The 27,096-nt window shown below is 37.4% G+C and overlaps 1 protein-coding gene across 1 annotated transcript in view; it reads right to left on the bottom strand.

Moving 5' to 3' along the window:
- Positions 1-14: 14 nt before the first annotated feature.
- The window catches only part of FAM13A (family with sequence similarity 13 member A), a 102,619-nt gene continuing 75,537 nt past the window's right edge, over positions 15-27,096 (bottom strand). The window contains 10 exon segments of the mRNA XM_020988305.2: positions 15-4,662; positions 6,521-6,622; positions 7,280-7,467; positions 11,802-11,885; positions 13,737-13,832; positions 19,840-19,923; positions 21,005-21,222; positions 25,138-25,218; positions 25,398-25,401; positions 26,899-27,037. Of these exon segments, the coding sequence (XP_020843964.1) occupies positions 4,536-4,662; positions 6,521-6,622; positions 7,280-7,467; positions 11,802-11,885; positions 13,737-13,832; positions 19,840-19,923; positions 21,005-21,222; positions 25,138-25,218; positions 25,398-25,401; positions 26,899-27,037 (1,123 nt within the window). The 3' untranslated portion in view covers positions 15-4,535.

Consider the following 27,096-nt stretch of genomic DNA (forward strand, 5'->3'; position numbering starts at 1 on the left):
CAATTTCCAGATGCTCACAGAGGTAAAAATACTCTCTTTAATTTTGTACAAAATACAATCATGTACAAAAATGTACACATCTTTCATTCAGTTTACATTTTAAAAATACACATGGTAATTTCAAATTTGACATGTCACATAAACAGTTCTGGGCCCACATTTCCTAAAATTTTATCCTTTGTTCAGGTCATTATCTGCATGATCACATAATTTGTTTTCAGACAGAGAATGAAGTCTGCCAAACTAATTTTACAAATCCGTGCGTCTAAGCCTCTGAATTCTGGGGAGAAACATGAATATCTATACATACCACCAGAATCTCCATTCAAGAAAATGGACATATATATGTATATATGCATATATACACACACATATATACATATGTATATACATACATTTTTGTATTTTACACTCATGCCTATATGGGATTAGCTTGATTTCTATCAGTCCCCATTGACCATCCTTATAAAGCATGTGTTCCAAGTACATGCAGATGACCAAAGAGAATGGATAGTTGGGAAGTGAGGAAGCCTGGGAGCTTTCAAGACTTGGGGTCATAGATCCTGAGCTACACATGTTGTATGGCATTATTATTCTACCAGTTCCTTAAAAAGCTATCATTAGAAGAAACTTGGTTATGCAGAGAATAATAACATTAGCAAGCTTTTGCCCAAACCTTAGTTCTTAAAAACATATAGGTTGAGGTCTAGAGAAAAAAATAGGACTTTAAAAAACAAACTTGGGAAAGGATGCTCTGACAAACTTCGGGCTTTTTATAAAACTATTTTGCAACAAGATAGAGTTATCTGTCTGTTTGTCCCTTTCCCTTTGAGCTTGATGGCTGGACATCGTGGTATTAGGGAGCCTGGTTTCTTTTTTTCTTTCTTTCTTTTAAAACATCTTTAAAATACTCTTCTTATTTAGGCCAAACAATAAAACCAAGATGCAGTATATAAGGAAAAGGAAGCTTTACTGTCATCAGAAAAATTATGATTTTGACTGTAAAACATATTTTATCAGATTGACATTTCACTAAAATAAAGATTCTGAGGTACTTTTAGAAATAGTTCTAAATAGTTAACTCCAGTTGATGATATATTAAATAGCCCAAACCTAGCTTAGCTTCCAAGTCAGCAAGTCAAAAATACAATAAATGATTTTTATGTAAGAAAAATGGCACCTCCAATATTAAAGGCATTCCACCTAATTGCACTGTATCCCAAACCTAGCAATGATGACAACATTCTCATTTTTTCCTCACCTTCTTACATATTTGAAGTAATCTGTGGATACTTTTATTTATAAAATAGGCATTGGATATGCAATCATACAGAAATCCCATGAGACACGAATTTAAATTTTCCTTTCGTAACACAGTTTAGCAAGGCATGTAGAAAGCACAGCAAGTTCATCCTCATTAGAAAACTTTTAATCCCTTAGAGGTACAAATATTGTACTCCATGTAAAATGCTGAGATACTGAAGCAAAATGCACAACTTGTACCAGCCATCCATGGGACCTCCTCTTAAGTGCACATATACTTGCTATCTGGACAGTTTCCCGAAGAACCTCATCAACCACATCCATTCTTTTTTTTTTTTTGGCAATTGGGGTTAAGTGACTTACCCAGGGTCACACAGCTACACTTCCATTCTTTAAATGGAGATTACAGATCAGACCATGTCTAACCTGTGAGTAACTACAATGACCCTTTTCCCTTGTCAATTCAAGCAATCATCCAGAAGCAAGACACAGTCTCACCCAATCTGTTCATGACATGATATTTCAAAGGCAAACAAACAGATCTTTTCATTTTATTTTTCAAGTTTGGCTCGAGTTGGTGTTCTTCTGTGCAAACATTCTTTGAACTTGAAGCTAACAAACGTGCACAAAGATGTCAGGCTTTCTCCTTACATAAATAATACTCTTCTGTCTGTATTTTGAAATAGCCTTTACTAAAATCTTGCACATATTTGCTTCTTGTGAAAATTATAAGCCTTTGCCATCCTGAGTTCTCATAATTAATCATTATTTTAATTTTATTTTTTTCTTAATTATTATTCATCTTGAAGATTTTTATTATGTCGGTATTTGGTAATAAACATGCACATTTCCAAAAGAGCAAAAGAAAAAATAACTCACCCGACGCTGCTCTCGTCCATGCAAAGTCAAATAATATAACTCGTATCACGATATAACTCTTTGCAAACTGTGTTGCAACAGAAACAAGTTTGTCTCATAACTATTTTATTTACATACCAGCACAGCATGTAACATGTCTACAAATAAGTTTTGAGCTATTTTAAAAACAATTTTTAAAAATTGGGCTCTATAAGCTTAAGTATTTGAATGATTACAAATTAAAGTGGAAATCAGAACTAAAAATGAGGATTTATTTTACTGATTTTTTGGCCTACTTAATAACCAAATGAAAATTTGTTAATTTATAATGTTCATTTAGCTATGTCAGTAACATCAGTCTTCTTACCATTTGGTGTTTGGAGTTTTATAATTTAGTTATATAAGGTTTCTTTTTCCTATAGGTTTCCTTAAAGATATTCTCTGTCATAATAAGTTAAATAGTAATATACTCCAATCAATATTCCCTCATATTTAAGGGGTTTTTTTAGAGGCAAAATTTTTTTTCTTTAAAAATACAATTTTGATTATGTAGAATTCATTATTAATCACATTCAATTTCAAAAAATAGAAGCTATCATTAAAATACATTATATCTCTTAAGCTCTAAATCTTTGGAATTATAACAATCTGTCATACAAACAGTGAATGAAAGCATCCAGAATCATTATCTACGTCTAGTCTCATTTTTTAATTTAGAATTTCACAATTAACCTTTTGGCTATGCACTGTCATTGTATAGGGAGTTAAAATGGGGAAATTATTAGTACAGAGCTCACGCTTACATTCATCAAAAAAAGGATCCTTCCCTCCCTTAACACTCCTCTCCATCTCTTAGTAATTCTTCAACTAACTGACAGAAATGGACAAAAGCCACTTTGAGGTTAGAGTGTCATTGATGAAAGTAGTTTGGCAAAGTTAACATCAGAAATCCACACTTTGGATCAATTAGCTTTAAGAACTGTTGTGTCAATTCAAAGGACAGCTCTCTAAAAGAGACAGGCATGTTCATCCATTAAATGCTCTCTTCAGAGGAAAAAACCAGTTCATGCATCGGAAACCTATTATAGTTCTTCCAAAGCACACTTCCTAGATTTGGGAGGAGTATGAACCATAGCGTGGTCTTCGTTAATATGGAGGATAATGAGAAAAGTTGATAAATCACAGGGTGAACTGTCACACTTAAAATTTCAACTTTTGAAATGGATGATTTAAAGTCTTCTAATTGCCTGGTCCTAACAAGCCAGCCAATGGCGATGGCTTCATCGAACATTCTCCAATAAAGATAATAACCCGATAATGAAAACGTATCAGCTATAGACTTTCTCCTACCTACATATTTTCACTGAAAATGATATGAATAATATTCTGCCTTGTAGATCAACTTTGAAGAAATAATTAATTCTTCAGTTTCTGGCTTCCTATTATAAGCCCATGTTTGCCTTAAACTCAGGAAAGCAGGAACAGAGGCCTACCTCTCATCCCATACCTAGTCACTGAAAGTAAAAATCCAGTATGTCTGTCTATCTTATTTTTTAATAAAAAGAAAACAACAGACATAAACTGTAGTTGCTATAGTCATGTGAGTGGCCTGAGTCAATGCTAAATGAGGACTTTTAGTTTTTTTAACCTATCACAGAAAGAGAAATAAATTCTCAGGTATCATTCCAGGTACCTGAAGCCAATACAACTACTGTCACTGCCTCTGCTGTCTTCCCATTATCCTCTCTGGGCTGCTGGATGCTGCCCAGTCACAGCCAAGGTATGAAATCTATTGCTCAGTTGAAGAAATATGAAAGAAAAATACCAATCAAGAGAGTATTTGTTATTCTGGTCTGAGCTGCCATCTACCTGAGCTGAAGTAAAAGTCGAGCCATGCACAAAGATGGCGGATGGCATAGTGCTATTTAAAATGTCACAATGAAAGCCAAGGCAGCATACCGGGCTATTTCACAGAAACACTTAGCTGGACTGGGTCCAAAGAGAACAGAAAACTCTACAGCATGCAGACTGTAAGTGAATCAAAGTCCTGAGCTTCTTTTTATCATAGTGAAATGGAACAGTTCTTTGTGTTTCTCAGAATGTTGAACAACTGTGGGTCATGTGTAGGATTAGTGTATCTAAACTTAATGATGGAATAGCTAATATTAGTGAAGTTTGCACCACAGTGAAATGTGTGTGTATGTGCATAAATGTTGACTCGGACACAACATTCCTAAACAAAAGTTTCTTTCTCAGTAGACAATACGTAAGTGAAGGACTGGAGCATGACCAGAGCTGTCCTTTACACGCCACACCACCGGATTTCTTGGTTTCAGAAAGAACTGCTGACTGCCTTGTGAAGGCTCCTTCAATAACTCAATCCAACCGAGTCTTTTCTGAAGGAGTGCACTTTTTTACATGATCTTTAAATCAATGTCTCTCTTGCTGATGAGTACTTCCAAAAGCCTTATTTTTGCCTTCACATGTTTGTATTCAATATATTCTTCAGCCATTGGAGTGCGGTCTTCCTTCTGGACGTTTCTGGTGGAAATACAAGGGAGAGACTATATTAGTTTCTTTCCTTTCCTCCCCCTATAAAATTCTTTACTACACAGGGATTGTATTTTATTTTACATGTCTTTCCAATAATTAATGCAAACCAGGAACAGCTGACATTAACCCAAGTCTCTAAGGGGATTTTGGTTAGTTTAAAAAAAGAACACCTTATTTACATTTGTACTTAGATACTTGGTTTACATTTTACTTAGATAAATTCTTCCCTTTAACTTTAAGCTATATGCAGAATATGAACTCTAAAAATGTTATTATTTCCCCCATTTCCCCACTTCATTTCTTTGAGTAATACTTCCTAATATATCTGTCATCATCTGTGTGTATATGTGAGTGTGCTTTCCAGAAACAGGTAAGTCCCTAGGAAAATATGTGGCTCATTTTTTTTGATGGTCATTGCTTTTTATTTTAATTAACTAATTAATTAATTTTCACATTAGTCATCAAGAAGTAGAACAGCAGACACCATGAGAAAGAAGAAACAAAACAAAACAAAAGAAAACGAGAGCAAATAGTATACTTCCATCTGCATTCAGACTCTAAAATTCTTTCTCTAGATGTGGATAGCATAAAAATGTATACTTTTAAAAAACATAACATGGTGTAGAATATGAACTTTAAAATTGTATATTTTTAAAAATAGAATATGGTTTTAAAATTAAAAGCAAAAATGAATATATGTGTGTTAAGTTCAATTTGAATTATTTTAATTAAATATATATTTTTATTGTCATAATTTCTATCTTCTATTGTACATGTAATTTCTTTACATCTCAGGTTTCTCATCTGTAAAAATGGGGGGTTAGGTTGGCTGACCTCTGAGGTCTCTTCTATGTCTAACATTCTATGGGAATATTTTCAAAAATGTCCCCCCCAAACTTTTTGTTACTTAGAACAGGGTGGATTTTTTAAATCCCTGAATTTGGGGTGATTATGATATTCAGCCTGGTGAATGAATAATCTATTGTAATGGCTGAAACTTAACTGGAAGGAAAAAAAGATCCAGGTACCTTATGCAGTTTTGCCTTTGACTTATTATATGACTGTAAGCACAGATGAATGCCAAATGGAGTCTACTTTTAAAATGTGTCGTAGAAATTGCACAAGGATGAAGTGGAATAATCCCTGTCAACAAAAAAGAACAAAGTTCTCTTTCTTCTTCTTGTAGATAAGTTCTTCACTTGAACTAAAAGCTGCATGACCGGGGCCTCACATGTGGACTCCAAAGGTGCACGTGTCATTATTGTTTGGGTAATCAGAGACAACACAGTACAATGGAAAGAGTGTTGGCTCTGGAGTCAGAGGGTCAAATCCCATCCGATACTCATTACCTGGGTGGCCTAGGGAAAATCATTTAGCCTCCCTGGGCTTTGGCCTCCTCATCTGTAAAAGGAGTGGGTTTATTTACATGGCCTCTGAGGCTCCTTCTGGCTCTAGGTCTACGACAGTGTGACCTCATGATCATTTTTGTTCTAAGACCAACTTTGATGATTTTAAATCGATTAAATACAATTTTTTATGGTGCTACTTTCTCTTCTTCACTGTGCTTCACCTTTCTCCCTCCACCCGCCATCTTAGTTTCCTAAAAGTTATTTCAAATCTAGTTACTCTGCCGCCTAAAGAGGAGCATGTGATATTTTGCTTATTTCTTGAACCCTAATTTCTCAGGGGATCATTTAGGGAAATAGCAAAAGTTAGACTATTGAGAATGGGGGGGGCATCTTGGAAGATAGACTCAAGGAAAATACATAATGAAGCTCCAGGGTTGTTTCTCTCCCTATAGACAAGTATAAGATGGATTGGAAAGAAAAGGGGGGAAATGGAGTACCTTGAGTTTTGTCTGAAAAAATTATCCTCAAAATCACGAAGTTTTTTTCGAATTCTTTTCTTCTCTTCTTTCACTTCTTGAAGTTGTTCTAAGAGCTCATGTCTAAGGAGGTTAAAAAATTAAAGAAAATAAAAATTAAACCAAAAAAAGCCACGGTAATGCAGTAAAAATGAAAACCAATGGGGACAGTTTTGGAGTAGTTATGAAAATAAAACTTTGGGGTCAGCAGAAGCAGATGTGATGGCAGACTTTTGCTATTTTAAGTGTCCTTAGGGCTTATGAAGTCCCAAGTTGACTTTTGCCATATTTTGCTTTACAAAAACAGAGGGGATTTGTACTTGGGATATATCAAATTGTGAAGCCATGTGGGGCCATTTATAAACATTGTTTGCTTGTTGAAGCAGGAACTAATAAGAAATATCAGTTAAGCTCTCTTAACTAATGAATTAAAAAAAAAAACCAAAAAAACAACTCATGCTTTACTCTGCACCAGTCAGAGGATTTTACATGGAGAGGTGTAAGGCCCCTCAGCTGCCATCTTGTTCAGCACCCTCATTAGGAAACTGAGGCCCACGAAGTCACACAATTAATAATCATCAAAGATGATATTTGAACCTAGGTCTTTGACTGGAGGGCCAGTGTTCCATGCAGATATTCCCCAAATAAGTCATATCTTTTCGGTCTATACATTTATCCTAATAAAAAAGCTGAAAAAAGTAGAATTTATGAAAGTAAAAAGCTTTAAGATGTGGGACATACATCGATGCAGCATGAAGGTTGGAGAGTCCCATGTCCTGACTGCCTTTTGGAGGCAGCTTATCATCCAAAGGGGAAAGAAAATGCTCGGCATTATCTTCAAGTTGGTCCAGAAAGCAGAAGTCAGTTTCTATGGGGATTGTGAAGTCTGGCTTTGTGCTGCTGTCATCTTCTGAACAGTCCTCTTCCTCCTAGAGAGACACACATCAGCCCCTTTCTTAATCTGGTTACTCTCATCATCACAAACATATTGAGTACCTACTATGCATATCCTACCATGGGAAATTTCAATTATCAAGACATTGTTTAGAAGTGCAATTCTACTCAAGTCAGTCAAAGCAAAGTCGATGGCCCTGAATTGGGAAATGGCTAAACAAATTCATAATGTGATATTACTCAACTCTAAGAAATGCTGAATATGAAAAACTATAAGAAGCTTGGAAAGACTTTGTGTGCTGACATCGAGTGATATAGAAACAACAACAGAAGAAGCTGAACATTGACAACAACGTAAAAGACAAGAACAAAAAGAAACCTGTTGCTAATTGACTAGAATGACCAAGCACAGTTCTGGGGGAAAAACTGAGAAAATAGTCTTTTTTGCAGAGGTAGGAGACTATGGGGATGGAATCTTGTGTGTACAAGGTTGCTATATTAATTAGTTTTGCTGAGCTTTTTATCTCTTCCTTCTAAAAACTTACTTAAAAATTACTTGGGATGATTTATTGGGTAAGGGACATGAGGACAATATGTTTAGGAATAAAGGCAGTGTAAAACAAAAGAAATAAGTAAAAATAAGATAAAAAATAAAAAAAGCAGAAAACAAAAGTGATTTGCTTTTGTGACAGTGTCATCTCTCAGAAGGTGGAGGCAGATAATAATGATGACAATGAAGATGATGATAGCTAGTATTTATATAGTACTTTAAAGTTTGCAAAATGCTTGATAAATATGATCTCATTTTGTCCTTGTGATAACCCTGGGAGTTAGGTGCTACTATTAGCACCATGTTACAGATGAGGAAACTGAGGGAGACAGAAATTAAGTGACTTGTTCTGGATCATACAGCTAATAAGTGTCTGAGGTGAGATTTAAACTCAGATGAGACTGGCTCCAGGTTCAGTGTCTATATACTGAGCCACCTTGCTCTTACTTTGTATTTTATTCTGAAGAACAACCAAGAACTGGTTGGTCTTGTGGAAGCGCTAGGAATGTTGACAGACAGCGATGACATTTTGTGAGATTTCATAATAGCCAAGGCGGAGAACACGGAACATAGACATACATCTATCTTAAGACTTTAAGATAAGCAGATTTTAACTAGTTTATAATAAAAATACATATGATCCCATGGGCAGAGAAGAAGATATGGCTCGAGAGGTCATGGAATTCTGATGGCACAATCATTGAGGAAAAAATAGGAAGCATTTGAAGAAATTAGAAAATGACAGGGGTAAATCTCTGATGAACTCACATTTATAAAGAAATTTGTAAAAAGAGGGACCTCAGAAGCAAGATCTTTCACCAAGGATGACAGATATAGAAATCATACCAAGAAGTGAGAGTGAAGAAGAGGCTCCACCCAGCAAACAATTGCTAAGGAAGGAAGACAAAAACGGCCTCTTAAAACTGGAAGATGAATGATGAGGTGAAAGGGGACAGACCTCTCACCATATGAGGCAGACTGTATAATATCAACAGGTAAGAAAGAGAAAGCAGGGCTCCTAAAAGATTCTCTGTCAAGCATTACTGACCCTTTCCAGTTCGAAGAATGCTTTTAAAGGGCAAAGAGAAACTCAAGAAAGAGAAGAAGAAATAGTAATACAGTACCACTTAGCCTTGTACAAATGAGGTCAAGTCTTCAGATTGGGGCAAATTTACTTCCCAAAGTACTAAAAGAACTTGTCATGATGACTAAGCACTGTGATTACCATCCAAACAGAAATCAGCAGAAGATTGGAGACAAGAAGCGTCCCAATTTTCTAAAAGGTAGGTACTGGAAACCACAACCAGAATCCAGGAACTGACTGTTAAATGTCTGGGACCACTTTTATCATTCTGTACTCAACAGAGTGGTGCCACTCTGGGCATTTTAACAGCAAGTTATACCAATCGAATTTTATTTGCCTTTTCTGATACAGTTAATAGACAGACAGACCAGGAGAATCTGCATTTTATCAAGACATGTGGCAAACCTCCTAGAGATATCCTTGTGAGAGAGTGCTAGTTTTCAAGTCAATAAGACCTGAGTTCTGATAGTAGCTGTGTGATCACAGGTAAATCATTTAACCTCTCTGAACCTCAGTTTACTTGTAAAAAGGAGATATTATTTATAGTGTTAATTGTGAGATTCAAATAAGTTAATGATTACAAAGCACTTTGCAAACTTAAAAGTACTATATAAACGTCAGTTAGTTTGATAAGACAGAAGAATGTGGCCTAGATCCACTATGGTGGATTCACAGTTGATTGTATGACTAACAGATTAATACCACCCCCTAACACTGGTATTATATGCCTCTTTCTTGGTAGGTTCTGTCTTATCCAACATTTTTGCCAATAACTCAAACAGGAGCAGATCCTTGCTGGCTGCATATTGACTTAGACAACCACCAGTTAACATTATCTATGTTAAAGTGTATTTTTATTAATTTTGTCAAACATTTCCCAATTACCTTTTAATCTGGTTCCAGATACACTGGGTCCTGAAGTCTGACACTTGAATTAGAAGAAAGCATGCTTCTCAAACCTATGGACCTATGAATCTTGGCTGATAAAACATTTAATGTGATTCAAGGCAGCATTAATGTAAATATAATATCCACATCAAGGGAGGCAACAGACTCACCGTGCTCTGCACTTATCAAAAATGTCATGCTTTAAACAAATTGCGTGTTCAGAGGGCGGCAATTAAGATAATGAAATGATTTTGAACTGCATCATATAAAGAATGGTCAATGGAATGAGAGTTTGGCCTAGAGAGACTTGGGAGTAAACAAATTAGCTTTTCCCCCACATTCGAAGGCCGCCACGTGGAAGAAAGATTGGACTTTGTAAAGTTAAAACTAGGACCAATGGGCAGAAGGTACTGAGAGGCATGTACAAGAGAAATCCATAAACATAAATAAATATGTAAATATATGTGTAAATGCACACACAATTAGAAATGTCTAGAAATGGAATGAATTCCCTTACATTACACCAACTGGAAGAGGGTAAGAAGATGGTTTCAACTATAGGGTAAGACTTTTTAAAGGTTTCTTTCTAATGACAAGTTGGAAGTATGTCCACAGTTCATGTGGTAGGGCAAGTATTATCAAATTCTGAATGTTACCAACAGCAAGTTTTCTTATGTAGTAACAGCTCTATCTCATGCATATACCAGAATCATGCTCTAATTTTCATATACAAGAGTCGAAATTCACAGGAAAAAAAATATGGCATTTGAATTAGCCAACAAACAACTCGATGAGAGCTAAAATACAACTACGTCCCACTTCAGATAATCATTGCAAAAGATAAATGAAAACATCTGAGAATCTGAAACCTCGCTAGTGTCTTCATCAGCCACATGGCTTTTTCAAGAGTTGCTAGCAAAGACCAAGAGTGATAAATCTGAGTTTCGTTTTGGAATGTGATATCAACAAAGTCAGGGTAAACGGAGCTAATGTCTTTACGGGTCAGTTATAAGTAACCAAAAAAACCCAAACACAACCCAACAACAACAATAACAAAAAAAAAACTGTTTGATAAATCTAGATGAGGGATGGGGAACCTGTGACCTTGAGCTCACATGTGGCCTTCTAGGTCCTTGGATGTAGCCTTTTGACTGAGTCCAAGTTTTACCGAACAACTCCTTTTATTAAGGGGATTTCTTCTGTGAAGTGTGGATTCAGTTAAAGGGCTGCACTTGAGAACCTAGAAGGCCACACTTGGCCAAAGGTTCCCCACCCTGTACACAGTCTTGCAAATGGATGCAGAGGGGACTGGCCACAGAAAGTAGATAGTTTTTATAGCTCTATCACTGCAACTAGATAAAGAATACAAATCACACGTTGTACTGAGGGTAGGTCAGAAGTACCATCCTCATATATGAAAAATATTGCAAAAATAGTGCTTTTTCTAGAAATCTACTTAGGAAGATACAGAGCAGGAGAAAAATCCCAGCACAGGTAGAAAAGTGTGATCTCAGCTGCTAAATGAACTACCACTATGTAGAAGGTGGAGAGACTTGGAAGAAGAAAGTTCATTCCAGAAGCTTGTGTTCATTATGAAATCAAATACCAAGGTATAACAAACGCTCTTTATGGAAAAGTTTTTTTTAATGGAAATCAAGCAAAAGAAATAAGCTAATCTACGATAAAAAGAAAAAAAATTGTTCAAAGTTGACTATGTTCCTGCAATTAATGATTTTCTGGAGACATTACAAAGAAGTAATACTGGAGTCCAAATATCAATACAGTTTTCATTAATGTGAGGGGCAGGGACTTGCTGGGACTAGTTACTAGCAGTCTGATATTTTTACCTTTATATCCTTGAAGAAGGAAGCTGTTTCACCCTCAATAATTGGTTGTAGCAAAGGACTTCTCCTTTTGTTGGAAGGGGAACCCTGTGGCAAACATTAACAAGTACGTTATATTGTGAATCACTTTCTCTTCCTCCTCTCTCCCCCATCCCTCTCCTTTCTTTTAGTTCAGCCACTAGTTTATACATTAGCTTCTCTTTAGAGGAAAATAAGAATTGTGGAGTTTAACCCACTTATTTATTTGTTCATTTAATTTAATTTTACAATATCTAGCTAGGAAAGGGTCCTGCTGAAATGTATCTAAGGTGGCTGGTTAGATCTGATGTCTCCCCAACTATTCTATTGTGATGAACAGCTACTCTATTAAAAGAAGTCCCTAGGGAGGAATGTAATCACAAGAATAGCAAAGGAGTTTCAGGGTCAGAAAAAAACAAATTCAACCTAACACTGTATATGAATTTTAATCACAACATAAAGTAACAAGATGTTCCACTGAGAGATGTTTTCAAGATTTGTCATGAATGTATTAGTAGTCCTAAAGGTGTTTGACAACGATAGCATTGAAACAAGGCTGGCATCAGGAATTCCCTGGTCGACAAGGAAGGAGATAGTAGAGACAGTGTGTGTGTGTGTGTGTGTGTGTGTGTGTGTGTGTGTGTGTATGTGTGTACGTATGCCCTTCTTCTCAAGACCGAGGTATCACCTGTGTATGCAGAAGAAGATACTACCTTCCAAACAAAAAGTGGAAGTTGGCCAACATATTGAAGCCTTTCCCCACCATTCTAGGGAATTCTTTAACATAAAACAACTGGAATACACAGGTCAAAGGACTGGAGACCGTACCAAAAATAGCCAAGTGCTGTGGACAACAGGATCATTTCACAATCCTTCTAAAATTACTGTCTTCCCTTTTCTCTCCACACTCCCTTTCAACCCTCTATGAAGGCCACCTCTCTTGCTACAAGTAGGAGTTTGTGTTCCTGAAGCCAGAATCCCAAGAAGGACAAATTCTTTCCTCGGGTAAGAGTTTCATAGAGGCTGTGATAGGATTACAAACTCCCTTCATAGGGAGGGGGAGGCCTGGGGTTGCTACTGGTTTAGCTTTGACTTCACTTATGAGGGAGCATTGAGCGCCACTAATGTTCCTGCATAAGTCCACATAGATATAAAATTTAGAGTGTGGATTTCAGGGATGTCAATAGAATTATACGTGTGGGCAAAATACATTACCCAAAGGGGCAGGAAAAATCATAATCTAGAAGACAAAACTGAATAACTGAAGGTGATGATTAAAAATTGGATATTTTAAAGGGGGGGAATCTCATAGGCTTCACTTGATCAATTTTGCCCATTTATGGCAAACGTAGCCATAGATGTTTGTAATGAATTCTTCATTCTTCCAATTAGCTGGCTAGAAATTTCTTAGGCTGACATATGAAGAGAGATGCTATCTTCATCCAGAGAAAGAACTGATAAATACAAGCATGTATAGAATAATTTTACATGTGTATAACATACATACCCATATGTGTTTGTATGTATACATGTATATATGTGTCTGTGTATATATGCATGTATGTGTGTGTGTATACACACACACACACACACACACACACACACGTATATATACCTATTTGTGTCTAATGGCAGCCATCAGGGGTAGGTGGGGAGGGAATAAAAAAGGGAAAAAAAGAAATTTACATGATAACTTTATTATATATTTGGAGGGAATAGCAAGCTGTACATATGGTAGATTTGCAGTTTCATGTGCAACCATCTTTTTTAACTGTACTGTGTCATGGAAATGCTTGTTTTGTTCCCAGAATTGAAAATAAAAATTAAAAAAAAGAAGAAATTTCTTAGGCTGTTAAAAGATAGTAATGGGGATTTAGAAAGTCACCTGTATACCAAAAGCTAGGAAGTTATTTTACTTACAACGCTGGGAATGGTGTAGGCCCGGGACAGGATCTGTTTGACCAACCGATATCGGTCATATAATGGCTTCATAACCTGACGTTCATGCTTTGTTACCTGAAAAATAAGAACAGGACAATTAGTTCACCTTTCTCCCAGATTTGTGATGCCAACTATCTTAGTAAGCAGAGCTGTAGGGTTAAAGGATCACAGGTAAGAAGGAAAATTATTCAATCCAAGCCATAAATCTTCTTGCTAATAACTATTTATGTAAATCCTACCATTTTGTCAATAAGTTTTATCAACAGACATTTAAGATAAAATCAGTAAATCATATCAGGCTTTTAATAGCATCATTTTCAAGCTTAGGTGATGAAGCCCCACGTGATACTCATGTATAAACACATGTGACCCTTAATTACTCAACTAACCTTGTAGATCCCAACAGAAAAACAGACTTAGCATTCCTGGCTGGGTTTGTCTGTACATGTCATTTTTTAAATTTTATTCAGCAAGAAGGCTGTGGGAAAGGGTAAAGATTCCTATCTGTAGCAACCTGCCCCATCAGACTTTCCAACCTTGAATTTATAGGCATGTCTTAAATGTTCCTAAGTAGAATACATTAGACCTTTCACTGCTGACCAGTCGAGTTGTAGGCCATGGAATAATGGGAAAAACTTGGAAGGAGACTGTGGCTAAGCATTGAACTAGTCAATATCAATCAATCAATCAATCAATCAATCAGATAAGCATTTATTAAGCACCTAGGGAGGTATGCGCCAACCACTAGGGAGGTATAGGGACTGGATCTATAACTTCATTGGCTTAGGGAACTCCAGGTGAGGACACTCCCCTCACCAATGCAGATCAGCACGTGTGTGAGCACAGCTTGTGCCAGAGATGGGCTTGACCTCAGGTCTTTCTGACTCTGAGGCCATCCCTCTACTTACTACTCCAGGCTGCCTCTCTGGTCACAAAGCAAAAACAAACCAGTCTCTCATTTCAAGAGATTTACATTCTACTGAAAAAACACTTGAGGTCTAGCTCCTCTCCCTAGTTTCCTTAATAAAAGATATTTCAGGTAGCAGGAGAATCCAGGAAGTGGCATGGGGTTGAACTTTGGAGGAAGCTAGGGACTCTAGGAGGTAAAAGTGAAGAGGGAGAGATTGATACGTATGGGGGACAGGCAGCCTGTTGGAAGGCATGGAGTGAAAATACTGTGTGTAAGCAACAGCAAGAAAGCCAGTCTAACTGGACTGAAAAATGCATCCAGGGGATCGATGTGAAATGGAATCAGAGCGTGTCTCAGTTTTTATGTGAGTATGAGAGATTGCATTACAGACTGAATGCATTTCTCAGAGTTCAATTCAAAGACACATCCATGGCTCTGAAAACTTCTACCATGTTCTATTATTCATAGCTCTCTTTACATGACTGTAATTTCTTGGCTCTCTTATGCCAAAACGTTTTTTGCTAATTAGCATTTGTAGGTCGATCAACAATACGTCGAAATCGCAATGAGATGTGACATTGAGATACTTCTTTAGTTGTGTAGTAGTGGGAATAGTTGTGGTGGATGAGTTTTGGTTCCCCAGATTAACCTCAGGGGTATTTCTGTAGTAACGATCTGACCTCAAAGTCCCCATCTAACTGAACTGTGGATAAGTTTGGTGACCCTGAAAGTTACTAGTTTAAAATATCAATTCAGATGTTTGACTTTAGTCTTAAAAGCCCTTCATGATCTGGATCCAGCTGATTCTTCAAGTTGCTCTTATCTTACTCCTCTCCTCCCATATTGGTTCTCCTGGTCACTGTGACCTCCTCGATCCTCCCCTCACATTCCACTCCAGCTGCCGCCTTTGGGTCACCTCTATTCCTTCAGACTCTCTCCTCACATTCATTTCTGGGAACCCACAGCTCTGTTCCAAAATCGGCTCAAATGCCACCGCAGACACAAGGCTTTCCTCTGTATTTAATGCTCTCTCACCCCAAAATGACTCTACATACAAAATGAGTATATGCTGCTTATTTCAGTAGTAGTATTAAGCTCCTTGGCTGTCTCTTAATGCCTGTGCCCAGCACAGTGCCTGGCACATAGTAAAGTTACAGATGGGGACCAGACTTGTGATTTCATTAGTATCAGGAAATCCTAGATGAAGAAACGTTCTCTAACACTGGAGGCTGGCTCCTTCTTAGCAATTTACAGTTGCCTAGAACATGGAGAGGTTAAGTTGACTTGCTCAAAGTCACACTGCCAATATATTTTGAAGATGGGACTTGAACCCGGGTTTTGCTGGCTCTGAAGTCAGTCTTCTAGCCACTCAATGTTTGTGGAGTTGAAGCACTGGTACTGCTTGATTTTTCAGGCTAGGCAGCAAGTTAAAACACACTTTTGCTTCAGAATCAATGAAATACAGAAATAAAAAACTTGTCATTGCCATCTTACCAATCTAAATCTTTTGTTGGTTTTCTATTCCGACTTTATTTTCCTTCAGTTTACCCATTAGATAAACATTACAAAGTTTGGAAAGGATATCCTAATCAATTACCCACTATTTATTAACAGAAGAAACATTACAAAGGCTGGATTTGAAAGCCGTTTATCTTTTGTGATTGATTTATCTTTACGGAAAGTACTACATTCTCTCTAAACCTTGAAACAATACTTAACCTCTAAAGGGTTTTGTTGTTTTTGTTCAGTCCTGTCTGACTCTGTGAATCCATTGAGGTTTTCTTGGCAAAGGTATTGGAGTGGTTTGCCATTTTCTTCTCCAGCTCATTTTTTATAGATGAGGAAATTGAGGCAAATAGGGTTAAGTGACTTGCTCAGGATCACATAGTAAACATATGAGGCCACATTTGAACTCAGGAAAATGAGTCTTCCTGACTCCAGGCCTGGCACTCTATCCACTGTACCACCTAGCTGCCTGATCCTTAAGGGATTAATTTAAAATTTATGTTTACAAAGGAAATAAAGTACTGTTTTTTGTTTTTGTTTTTTGCTTATAAGAAGACAAATCTTCCATACTGTGAAACTGATGAATACCACATAACGGTACCTAACAATGGTATATAACAAACCTTACTTGTTACATAGACTTGCTAAACATTTACACTTGTGCATTTGCCTTTTTGTTTTAAATAATAAAGGCCTTCAATTAGTCTTAGAGCTGGAAATGAAAGTTACCTATTTATTAATCTTTGTCTACCTTTTGCCATAATGCTGACAAGACAGCCCATATCATCAAGTGTGGATTAGAAAGTGAAATAGAAATCAGTATTTCCAATGCTAGGGATTTTCTGAAGCAAAGTAGAAATGATCCACTAGCATTCTCTTACAATGAATCATCATGACATGGAAGTGACTTTGGGCAATCTAACTTATGTGATGAAAAGTATACTAATAAAGGTTCCTGGTGGCCAAGAGGGATGAGTAGGGTAGATGAATAGGCTCTATTTCAATTTGGGCATATACATGAACATTAGATTTAACACCAGTACTGAACTTTTTATAAGCAAGGTTGATGTAATAATAATAATAATAATAATAGCTTTTATGTCATGCTTCAAGGTGTGCAAAATGATTTCTAAGTTATCTCATTTAATCCTCACAAAAACCTTGTGAGTTAAGTGGTTATTATCCCCATTTCACACACGTAGGCAGGAGTGGGGTTGACTCTGTCACCCCTGTGATTGCCGGTTTTCACTGGTGAGCTGCCACCTTCTTTGAGTGGCCTCAGGCCTACTACGCTACTAGCACCCAATCTCTTCCAGCTTCATTTCTGAGAATAGTAATCAAACCAACATATCTATTGCCCTCTCTCTCGGACTCCAATCACCATCCTGTTTGTCTTGTCCTTCCTTGCCACCATTCTTCTGTATGTTTTGTCTTTCTCAAGTAGAAAAAAAATCTCCTTAAGGGCTGAGACTGTCCTGCTTGTGGTATTTGTACCCCCATCATTTAGCATAGTGCCTAGAATATAGTAAGCACTTAATAAATGCTTGTTTATTCATTTGGAGATATTTATTAAATATGAATTAAGCATACTGATAAGCAAACAACAAGAAAACTGAGCAAAGAGTTGGGTAGAAGGGCTAAAAATATTAAAAGCAGTGTCCAGAGGAAAAATAAACATATATCAACATGAAGCAATTTCATTTGCCACTCTAGAGTTCTGAATTCTGAACTCCCATGGAAGGCATAGTTCACCCTGAAAATTATCTGTTAAAACATTTTAATTTTTTTCTGGTTCAAATATTTAATTTAATTCCCTTAGAAGAAACTCCTTCCTACCAATGAAAATCTGCGAATGTTCTATAACTTACAGTCTTCTTTTTAAGAGAAGTTTAACCTTTATTTTCAAAAATTTATTTTATTCTGAACTTAAGAAATAAAACAAGTATTTCCATAAACATAGGATAGGAATAAAAGATGATTGTACATGAACCTGCAAATCTATTATGTACAGCTTGCTATTTCTTTTAAATATGTAATTTATAGTCTTAAAGAGTCACCTGGAGTATTGAGGAAGTTAAGTGACTCATCCAAGGTCAAAGAACCACTATATACTAGAGGCAGGGCTAGAATTCAGGTCTTCCTGACTCTGAAGGCCAACTTCTATTCATTCTACCATGTTGTTTTTCAATAAAATTAATTCCAGAGGCAAAGATGAACTATTACTTAAATGCAGGACTATCTATCATCAAAGAGTTGAAACCAGAAGTTTCTTTCTCTTAAAACCATTTAATATTCTCAAACCCTGATTCACATTCTACCCTTTATCCATTCCCTACCCAAGTTATCTCAACTGAACTCATATTTTAAAAAGAATTTTTATAACAAATTCTATGTTTGAAACAAGACCTGGAAAAAGATCACCTTCTGGTTACAGGACAACTCAGTTATACAACTCATTGTCCTATGATGAAGTTAGCCTTAGGGATTCTAGATTGTTTGCTTGACCACACTACGGATTATAGGAGCCTGAGATTGGGAAGAGAGAAACCATGATTACAGGCAAAGAAGGAAAAGCATTTTTCTGTACGCCTCAGAGTATCTAGGGAAGTTCTGGGCACAAAGCTGACAATAAATGAAACAAGTCAAACTTGTCGCCTTGGTGAAAAAAGGGGTTTCCTATTATAAAAAAGAAAAATGAAATCCCTGCTTAAAGTTTTCATGAATTGAACTTCAGTTAAGCATTTTTAAGTTCATACTACAGACAGGATGATATGTTTGGCAATGGGGAAGAGAGAATATCGATAAGGCATGGCTCTTGCCCCAACACACCTGATACTAACCTAGTAGGAGAATATGATTCATACAGAGTAACTCTAATAAAAAATAATGATGTCTCAGTGCTTCCAAGAATAAAAGGCTCAAGTGGAGGAAAGACCATTACCACCTAGAAGGATCAGGGAAGTCTTTGTGGAGGATATAGCACTTGATCTGGGATTCAAAGGACGGGTACAATTTCCACAGGTAGGTAGGAAGGACAGGACATTCCAGGCCAATGGAACAATCTGGGCAAAGGCCCAGAAGAGAGAAGGTAAGAGATGTTATACAGGCTATTTTCAGTTCTCCAAATTCAGCCAAAGTCCAGCTTCAGGAAGCACATGGGGATGGGCTGAGGAGGTGGTGGTAGTAGGAGACAGGAAAGGTAGAAAGAATAATGTCACATTATAGAAAATCTCAAATGCCAAGAATCTGTATTTTATTCAGCAGGCAAGAGGGAGACAGGAAGGGTTCTGAGTAGAGAATAACATGATCACATGTAAGGAAGCTCAATCCAATAGTGGTGTGAAGAATGGATCATTATCTCAAAAAGGCAATTATAGCTACCATATCAACTTGAAGCTTCATTACCTAGATCATCCCACTGGAAAGGACCACAGAAATCATCTAGCCTAATCCCTTTATTTTATAAACAATAACAGAGAAGGTGAGAGAGTTGAGTTGACCAAGCCAGACACAGACTGCTGGTCCAGAGCTTCTCAGTCAACCTCACTGATCTCTGATTTTCATTAAGGCAGAAAGAATCTTCATATTACTAAATCTTCACATTACTAAATTTTCCTTGAAAACTGATTTTTCTCCCAAGCTGGAAAGACAGAGCAGCTTACATACCGGTCTTCCATGGATGCTCTCATAATACAACAAAGATTTCTGCAAAGCCACTTTCTCAATAGCAATTTGGTCTCTAGTCATGTCCTATATGGTGGAAAAAGGAAAGAAAAAAATTTAATATTTGTTAATATTTCGGAGTCTCAATTTAAATGATTTCCCCCAATAAAAACCTAAATACTTAGTATTCCATCGGTTCCCTTATCTCACAGCTTATTCTGAAGTTGGCTAATGGTGGTCCCGTGAACAAGATACCGTCAGGGTACGATAACATTACAGTACCACCACCAATAACGAACAGCTATTGAGCTCTGAGGGCAGCTAGGTGGTGCAATGCATAGAGCACTGGGCTTGGAAGCAGGAAGAATGTGGTCATGAAGAGCAGGATGTGGCTGAAATGACCACTGAAAGTATCTCCATGTTGCAGTGAAGAGTCAGGCCCTTGTAACAGCCAAGATGTCTTAGGGTAATATTCCATTCCTAATAGGAATGATTCTGCTTAGGTTTAAGAGTTTGATTGTGCTTAAATTCATCACAGAGAATCACCAGTTAAGTTGTAACACAAATACAAACACAGGATGATGGATCTAGACTTGAAAGGGAAGATCCAGAACAGCCTTCTCATTTTACAGATGAGGAGGTTAATTAAGTGACTTGCCCAGTATCAAAGGTAGGATTCAAACCCAAGCCCTCAACTGCAGAACCAGAGGTCTTTCCACTATATCATGCTGCTTAACTTGCCCCAATGAATTTCTTTGCACAAAATCTAGAACACAAGTGGTTGATTTTTCTTTTTCTATAACAATCATTGGAATCAGCTAAAGTTATGATATTAGTCAAGTTAAGAAGCATTTATTGAAGTGTCAGGTACTGTGTTAAGTGCTAGGGATACAAAGAAAAACAAAAAAAAAGGTCACTGCTCTCAAGGGACCCACAGTCTAAGGGGGAGGATTAGGTTACATAATGGCTTATATAGAAGATGTATATATGAATAATCATTCTCTACTGACTACCATTTCTGTTATATCTACCATATTTTTAAGGTCCCAGCATTCCAGGCTCTGCTTCATGGGGCACTATTACATAGCACTGGGAAGGCTACATAGTAGGGACTCGATGCACATTTCTGAATACAATAAAATAAAAAATTTCCCCCTCGCTGCCATACCTTGATGTCCTCAGGATGGTTGGTCTCTGCCCGCTTCTCTTGCAGCTTCTTCTGAATAGATTCCAGGGTAGCTTCAACAGTAGGCTTCATTGCTTTATCCGCCATCTCTCGCTTCTTATCGTCCTTCTCCAACTGAGAGCCAAAACTCTTGGGGAGAGTGTTGCTTCGCTGACGCATCTGGGGAACCAGTTCTTCTTCAGATATCTTTAGCTTTGACTCTAGTTACCAAAAACAATGAGAGGCAGGGTCAAGATGGTAAAGTAACAGAAAGAAGCACAGCCCCGCTCCCTGCCACACCTCTTCCCTAAACCTCTAGCAAAATCATAACCTATGTCAGCTATAAACCGGAAAGAATCCTGATTGGGAAATCCAAGAAAAATATCACAGCAAATCATGTTTTTCCAATGCAGGTCAGCACAGGGAGAAAGAGAGGTTTGTAGACACTGGAGATGGCATCAGGCCAGGAATTCACAGCCTCCCAGCACCCAGGGACTGAAAGAGGCCCAAGCTGTGGAAGAGGTTGCAGAGGTCCTTGAACTAATGCAAGTTATAAGAATGGGTGCTATCTTGCAGTTCTGCCACTTAGTACCCATTTCTGGGAAACAGACTCATGGTGGACTAAGGAGGGAATTGTGCCTAGGTGTGGCAGAATGGTCATGGGCCCTAGCTATGTCCTGCATAAGGAACAAGTTAAGCAAACAGTAGCTTTGTGATTCTGACCCCAGAAGCAAAGCAAAGACAGAGTTCCAACATCCAGCCTTGTCTGAATTCTCCAGTGAAATACCCAAGGCAGGAATACCGGACCAGAGGGAAACGTGCAGTTCTGGTGCTCTGAACCTGTAGAGCTTCCTAGAAGGCTGACAGAGCTGAATCCAGCAGCGACCTATCAGAACCTCCAACTAGGGCATAAGCCAATAGTTGTCTTGCTGAGACCCAACAGCTGGGTCAGGAACTTGCAAAGCTTAGACCAGGAGGTTACTGAGAAGACTTTGCCCTAGGCCACATCACTGTGGAAGCACTAACACTTTTCAAATCCCCAGCCTGAACTGTCCCTGAGATCTTGGAATAATGCAATTCTCAACATCCCAAGAAAGCAGCAGAAGGGCTAAAGACGGAAAAAGTTCAGCCCAGACATTCCTCTCAGCGATTTGCAGCCCTGCCCTAAGAAAAAAGGCCAAAGCAAAGAATTAGGCCATAAGAATGAGCAAACAAACAAAAAAAATCCCATCATAAAGAGCTGTTGTGGTGACAGGGAGACTTGACAAACCCCGAAGAGAATGACTCCAAAACATTTCCAGGCAAAGTCTCAAAAATATAGCTTGGGCACAAGTTCAATGGGAATTCCTGAAGAGGTAAAGGGAGATTTTTTTTTTAAAGCTAAAAATTATTTTAAAACCAAATGAGAGTGGTAGAAGAAAAAAATGGGAAAAAATAAAAGCTATAGAAAAAAAAAGAATTTGTTTGTACATTGTCTCTCTCATTAGACTGTAAGCTCCTTGAGGGCAAGGACTGTCATTTGCCTCTTTTTGCATCCTGAAGGCTTAGCATAAAGCTTGCTTTGCAGAAGGCAATTTATAAGTGTTTATTTCAAAAAACAGCTTGGAACAAGAGGGACAAAACCCTAACTAAGAAGATAACTCTGTGAAAATTAGAATGGACCAAACAGAAACTCCCTGAGACATCAAGAAATATCAAAAGAAAATCAAAAGACTAGAAAATAAAAGAAAATGTGTTGTATCTCATAACAGAAACAACTGTCCTGGAAAACAAAATGAAGGCAGATAATTTAAGAATCATCGGACTACCTGAAAGCCATGATCAAAAAAGAGAGACCAGAAATCATATTTCAAGAAATCATAAAAGAAAACTCCACAGATCTCTTAGAACCAGAGGACAAATAGAAAGAATCCAATGGTCATCCCATAAAGGAACTTCCAAAATGAGAATTCCCGGGAACATTACATCCAAAATCCAGGCTTGCAGGCAAGAATAATTTACCCCCAAAAAACTGAATACAATCCTAGAGATGAAAAAAAATGGATCTTTAATAAGAAGACTTCTAAGCTTTCTTGATGAAAAGAACAGAACTGCATAAAAAATCTGAAGTGCAAACCCAGGGGTCAAGAAAAGAATAAAAAGCTAAACATGACTGAGCAATCATAAAGGATTACACAAAGATTAGTTGCTTAAAATTTTATATGGGGAGATAACACATGTATCTTCTTAGAACTCTGTCATCATCAGGGATCACAGATGCAGTCTAACTGCAGATAGAAGGCCTGGGGGTGGTTGTGTTATGTTTTGATGATCTTAAAAGAAGAATGGAAAGGGAAGGAAAGAGGAATGCACTGGGAGGGGGGAAGTGAGAGAAAGAGTGGAGGGAAATTATCTCACATAATTTGGGCACAGAAGTAGACTATATGGCAAAGAGTAGGGTGTGTGTGTGTGTGTGTGTGTGTGTGTGTGTGTGTGTGTGTGTGGAGCAGGAGATACGTGAACTTCACTTGTCTGAATTGGCTAAAGGAGGGAAGAGTACACAAACACACCCACATACACATACACACACAGAGTTGAGTACGGAAATATATTTCACCAAACAGAAAAACAATAAGGAAAGGGGTTAAGGGAAAAGGGAAACATAAGAATAAGAGTGGATTAAAGGAGGGAGTAGTCAGAAGTAAAATACACTTTTAAAGGGAGCAGGAAACAGAAAGAAGGAAAAACATAAGAGAGTAAGACAGAGGAAAATATACAATTAACAATCATAACTGTGAATGTGAATGGCATGAAACAAAAGAGGATAGCAGAATGGATTACGAGCCAGAATCGAACAATATTTGCTTACAAGAAACACACTTGAAACAGAAAGATGGATGCAGAATTTATTATACGTCAAACAAGGAATATCAGTTATGATCTCAGAACAAAAGAACAAAAAAGAGACCAAATTAAAAGAGATAAATAGGGAAATTATATTTTGTTGAAAGATATAATAGTCAATTAATTAGTATCAATACTAAACATATATGTATTAAATGGCAGAGCATCTAAATTCTTGAAGGAAAATTTAAATGGGTTAGTTACAAGGAGAACTAGATGGTAAAAACTTAATAGTGGGGACCTCAATTTACTCCTTTCAGATAAATCTAACCAAAAATAAATTAAAAATAAAGGGAGGACCTTATAGAATTTTAGAAAAATTAGATATGGTAGACCTCTGGAGAATACTGAATGGGAATAGAATGAAATATGCCTAATCTCAGCTGTGCCCAGCACCTTCACAAAAACAGACCATAAAAATGTCACAAGTGCAGAAAAAGAGGAAAAAAAAAGACAAGAATGAAAAAGAACTGATTTCTACAGACATAATGTTAGCAGTTGTCTTGGCTCCATTTCTCTTTCTCAGGCAATATTTAATTGTAAGATTAGGTTGAAAGGCTTAGGTTGAATAACCCGGATAAGTAAACCCTTGATAATGATAAAATCTCTTGGATTATTTGGAGATTTGCAGTGACATGTACCTCGAACCTCTGATGTAGCTTTAATTAGCTCAACCACTATATCTGAGTTAAATATCCTAATATTACTTCAATATTTTGCTGACACACTCCCTCTATTGACATAGAACATAGTCATCTATGATTTTGTAGAGTATCTTTGAGTGTAACTGTAGCCAAAACAAAATTCCCCTGTGGCCAACCCAGTAATGAGCACTTTCAAACTAAACTTTGCTTATCCTTAGACATCAAATAGTTAATACCTGACTGAGACATCACAAAGTTTTTCTAATTTGATAGGACCTTCTAGAGCTTTAATTTGACAGGACTTTCTGGAGCTTTAATTCCACTGGCACAGCCTTTGAGAACCCAGGGTAACCATATACGGCATAGAAGTAAGGTCGTACCAAGGACTTGAGTAAATGATATGCCTTCTTTGGAATTTACCATCTTGGCAGACCTATGTTTTCCTGTTATTGGGACTGCTTGGGAAAATGGTGGTAGAAGAATGCATCACAGAAATGTCAGTAGTACTTCTCAGGAATCCTAACTCCCTGGTATACCTTTGGGTCCCCCTCAAGATTGAGTGAATAGCATGATTCTATACTAGGGTATCTATACGGTTTGAACTCTTACCTTTCAGTTGTTTCCGGAATTTTGCAAGGTCATTTGTCCATTTCAAAACATCTGGATTGGCTGCTTTGTCACTATGGAAGGCTAAAAGAAAAATGTCTAGATTAACTACTTCAGGGTTGGAAAAAGAATTGTTTGCTCCATCCACTGCATTTTAAAAAGGAAAAGGAAGCTGAAGTACATTTACAGTGTAGGAAATTATTATGTGACCAAATCTAAGGCAACAAGAGACTCTTCTGGCATCTTAATGAGCTATGATCCACCTGGCTGTCCTTTAACATAATTATTTTATGATCCTTTTTATCTACTTCTCTACAGCTATGCTTCTCATTCTGTATGCCTGTGTTCCCTTTGTAAGTCATTTTCAGCCATCATATGTTTCTAAGTGTTTTGGTCTATTTAAGGGAGTGGCAAAATACCGATCCAAGTCACGACAGCTGCTTTCCTATGTCTATCCTGGTGATTACTAAAAAGGGTAGAGTTAATAGTATTTTTTTTGGAGAATGTACTCCATAAATCTCAAAAGAAGACAATATTGAATTGTTTTAACCAAATGAGATTTTACTGCTATATTTTCAGCACTTTGTCTCTCTTGGCTTCTCACTGACAAGGAATAAAGCTAGTTCATTATACCATTTGTGATGCTTTTGAGAAAACTTCCTAGGAAATGCTGATGCATTATACAACGGTTACTAGTATAATAAGATGAGAGTTGATTAAATCAATCAAGCAGTTCACCCTACTCCACCCTTAAAGTAACTTATAAGACACAACACCTTGATACCTTGACAGATGACAGCATATATCAAATGAATCAATTCGAAGTTTGAACTGAGTTCAACTAAGGCATTTCAAATGGGTATGACAGGAAGACTGTTAGGATCTGTTTGGATAGGAGGGAGTTGGTTATACCCTGTAGGGCTTATATAAAACCAAGAAACTATTTTGGATTCAGAGATTTAAGTGTGTAGCAGCTTAGTGGTGGAAATCTCTAGCAAAACTTGTGAGAAGGAATTTCTTAGTGGCAAAGAATGCCTTGGCCTCCATATCACGTTGGCTGGAAGAAGACTTTGTGAACTTTGGAGGATCAGAGGATTTGGACTTTTCATTGGTGTACTAGAAATACTGTGGGACAGAAATAGCTAGTGGCAGTGTTCTCAGGAGCTCAGCACAGACTGGTTGGTCAGGAAAGGCAGATTCAGGGCTATACAAGGAGTACAGCAGAACATTTACACCATTTCCAAGGGAAACATATTGAGGACTTAAACAGAAGGACTTCTAGGAGCTGTGTCTAAGTTTGAGTCCAATTTCCCTTACTTCTGCATTTATTGGTGGACGAATGTGTCATAGATTTTGGGGTCAATGTTTTATATGAACTGTTCTTGCAATACCACCTTAGTAGATACTGCTTTCTAAAAACTAAAACTCTAACTGTCAACTGATAATTATGGAAGGGAAGTACATCAGGGAGGACTCATTAGCTATGACTAATGAAAACTGATCCCCAATCCTTCAGGCCTACCTCTAGAACTCTGGAGGGAGAAGGAGCAACCACCCTTTGGGACTGGTCTAAGTGGCAGTTGAAAGAGTAGCTCCAGACCATATGCTACACTGTGTACTCCATTTTGATTTTCTATTGAGGATTCCACCAAAAATCTCCATTAATTTGAGGATCTTCTATTTTATTGTTTGTGTTGTTGCTATGTCTTACTACTGTCAACAATGAGTTGGAGAGAGAAGGGAGAGGTATATGTAGACTCCTACCCTATATTTCCTTTCTTCTTCAAATCTCTCTTCAAACCTTCTGATCTTTTTCTTAAGGCTTTGAATCCGCCGAGTTAACTGTGCAGGTGTTAAGTCTTCTTGGTCTTCATCATAAGATCCCAAAGAAGAGCTCCTTCTCCTATTAGGAACATAAAAAAGGGTTACATTTGAGGGCACTGAAATGTAGGGATAGTGCAT

This window comes from Phascolarctos cinereus, unplaced genomic scaffold (assembly GCF_003287225.1).
Source record: "Phascolarctos cinereus isolate Bilbo 61053 unplaced genomic scaffold, phaCin_HiC Scaffold_9;HRSCAF=440, whole genome shotgun sequence".
NCBI classification, from domain to species: Eukaryota; Metazoa; Chordata; class Mammalia; order Diprotodontia; family Phascolarctidae; genus Phascolarctos; species Phascolarctos cinereus.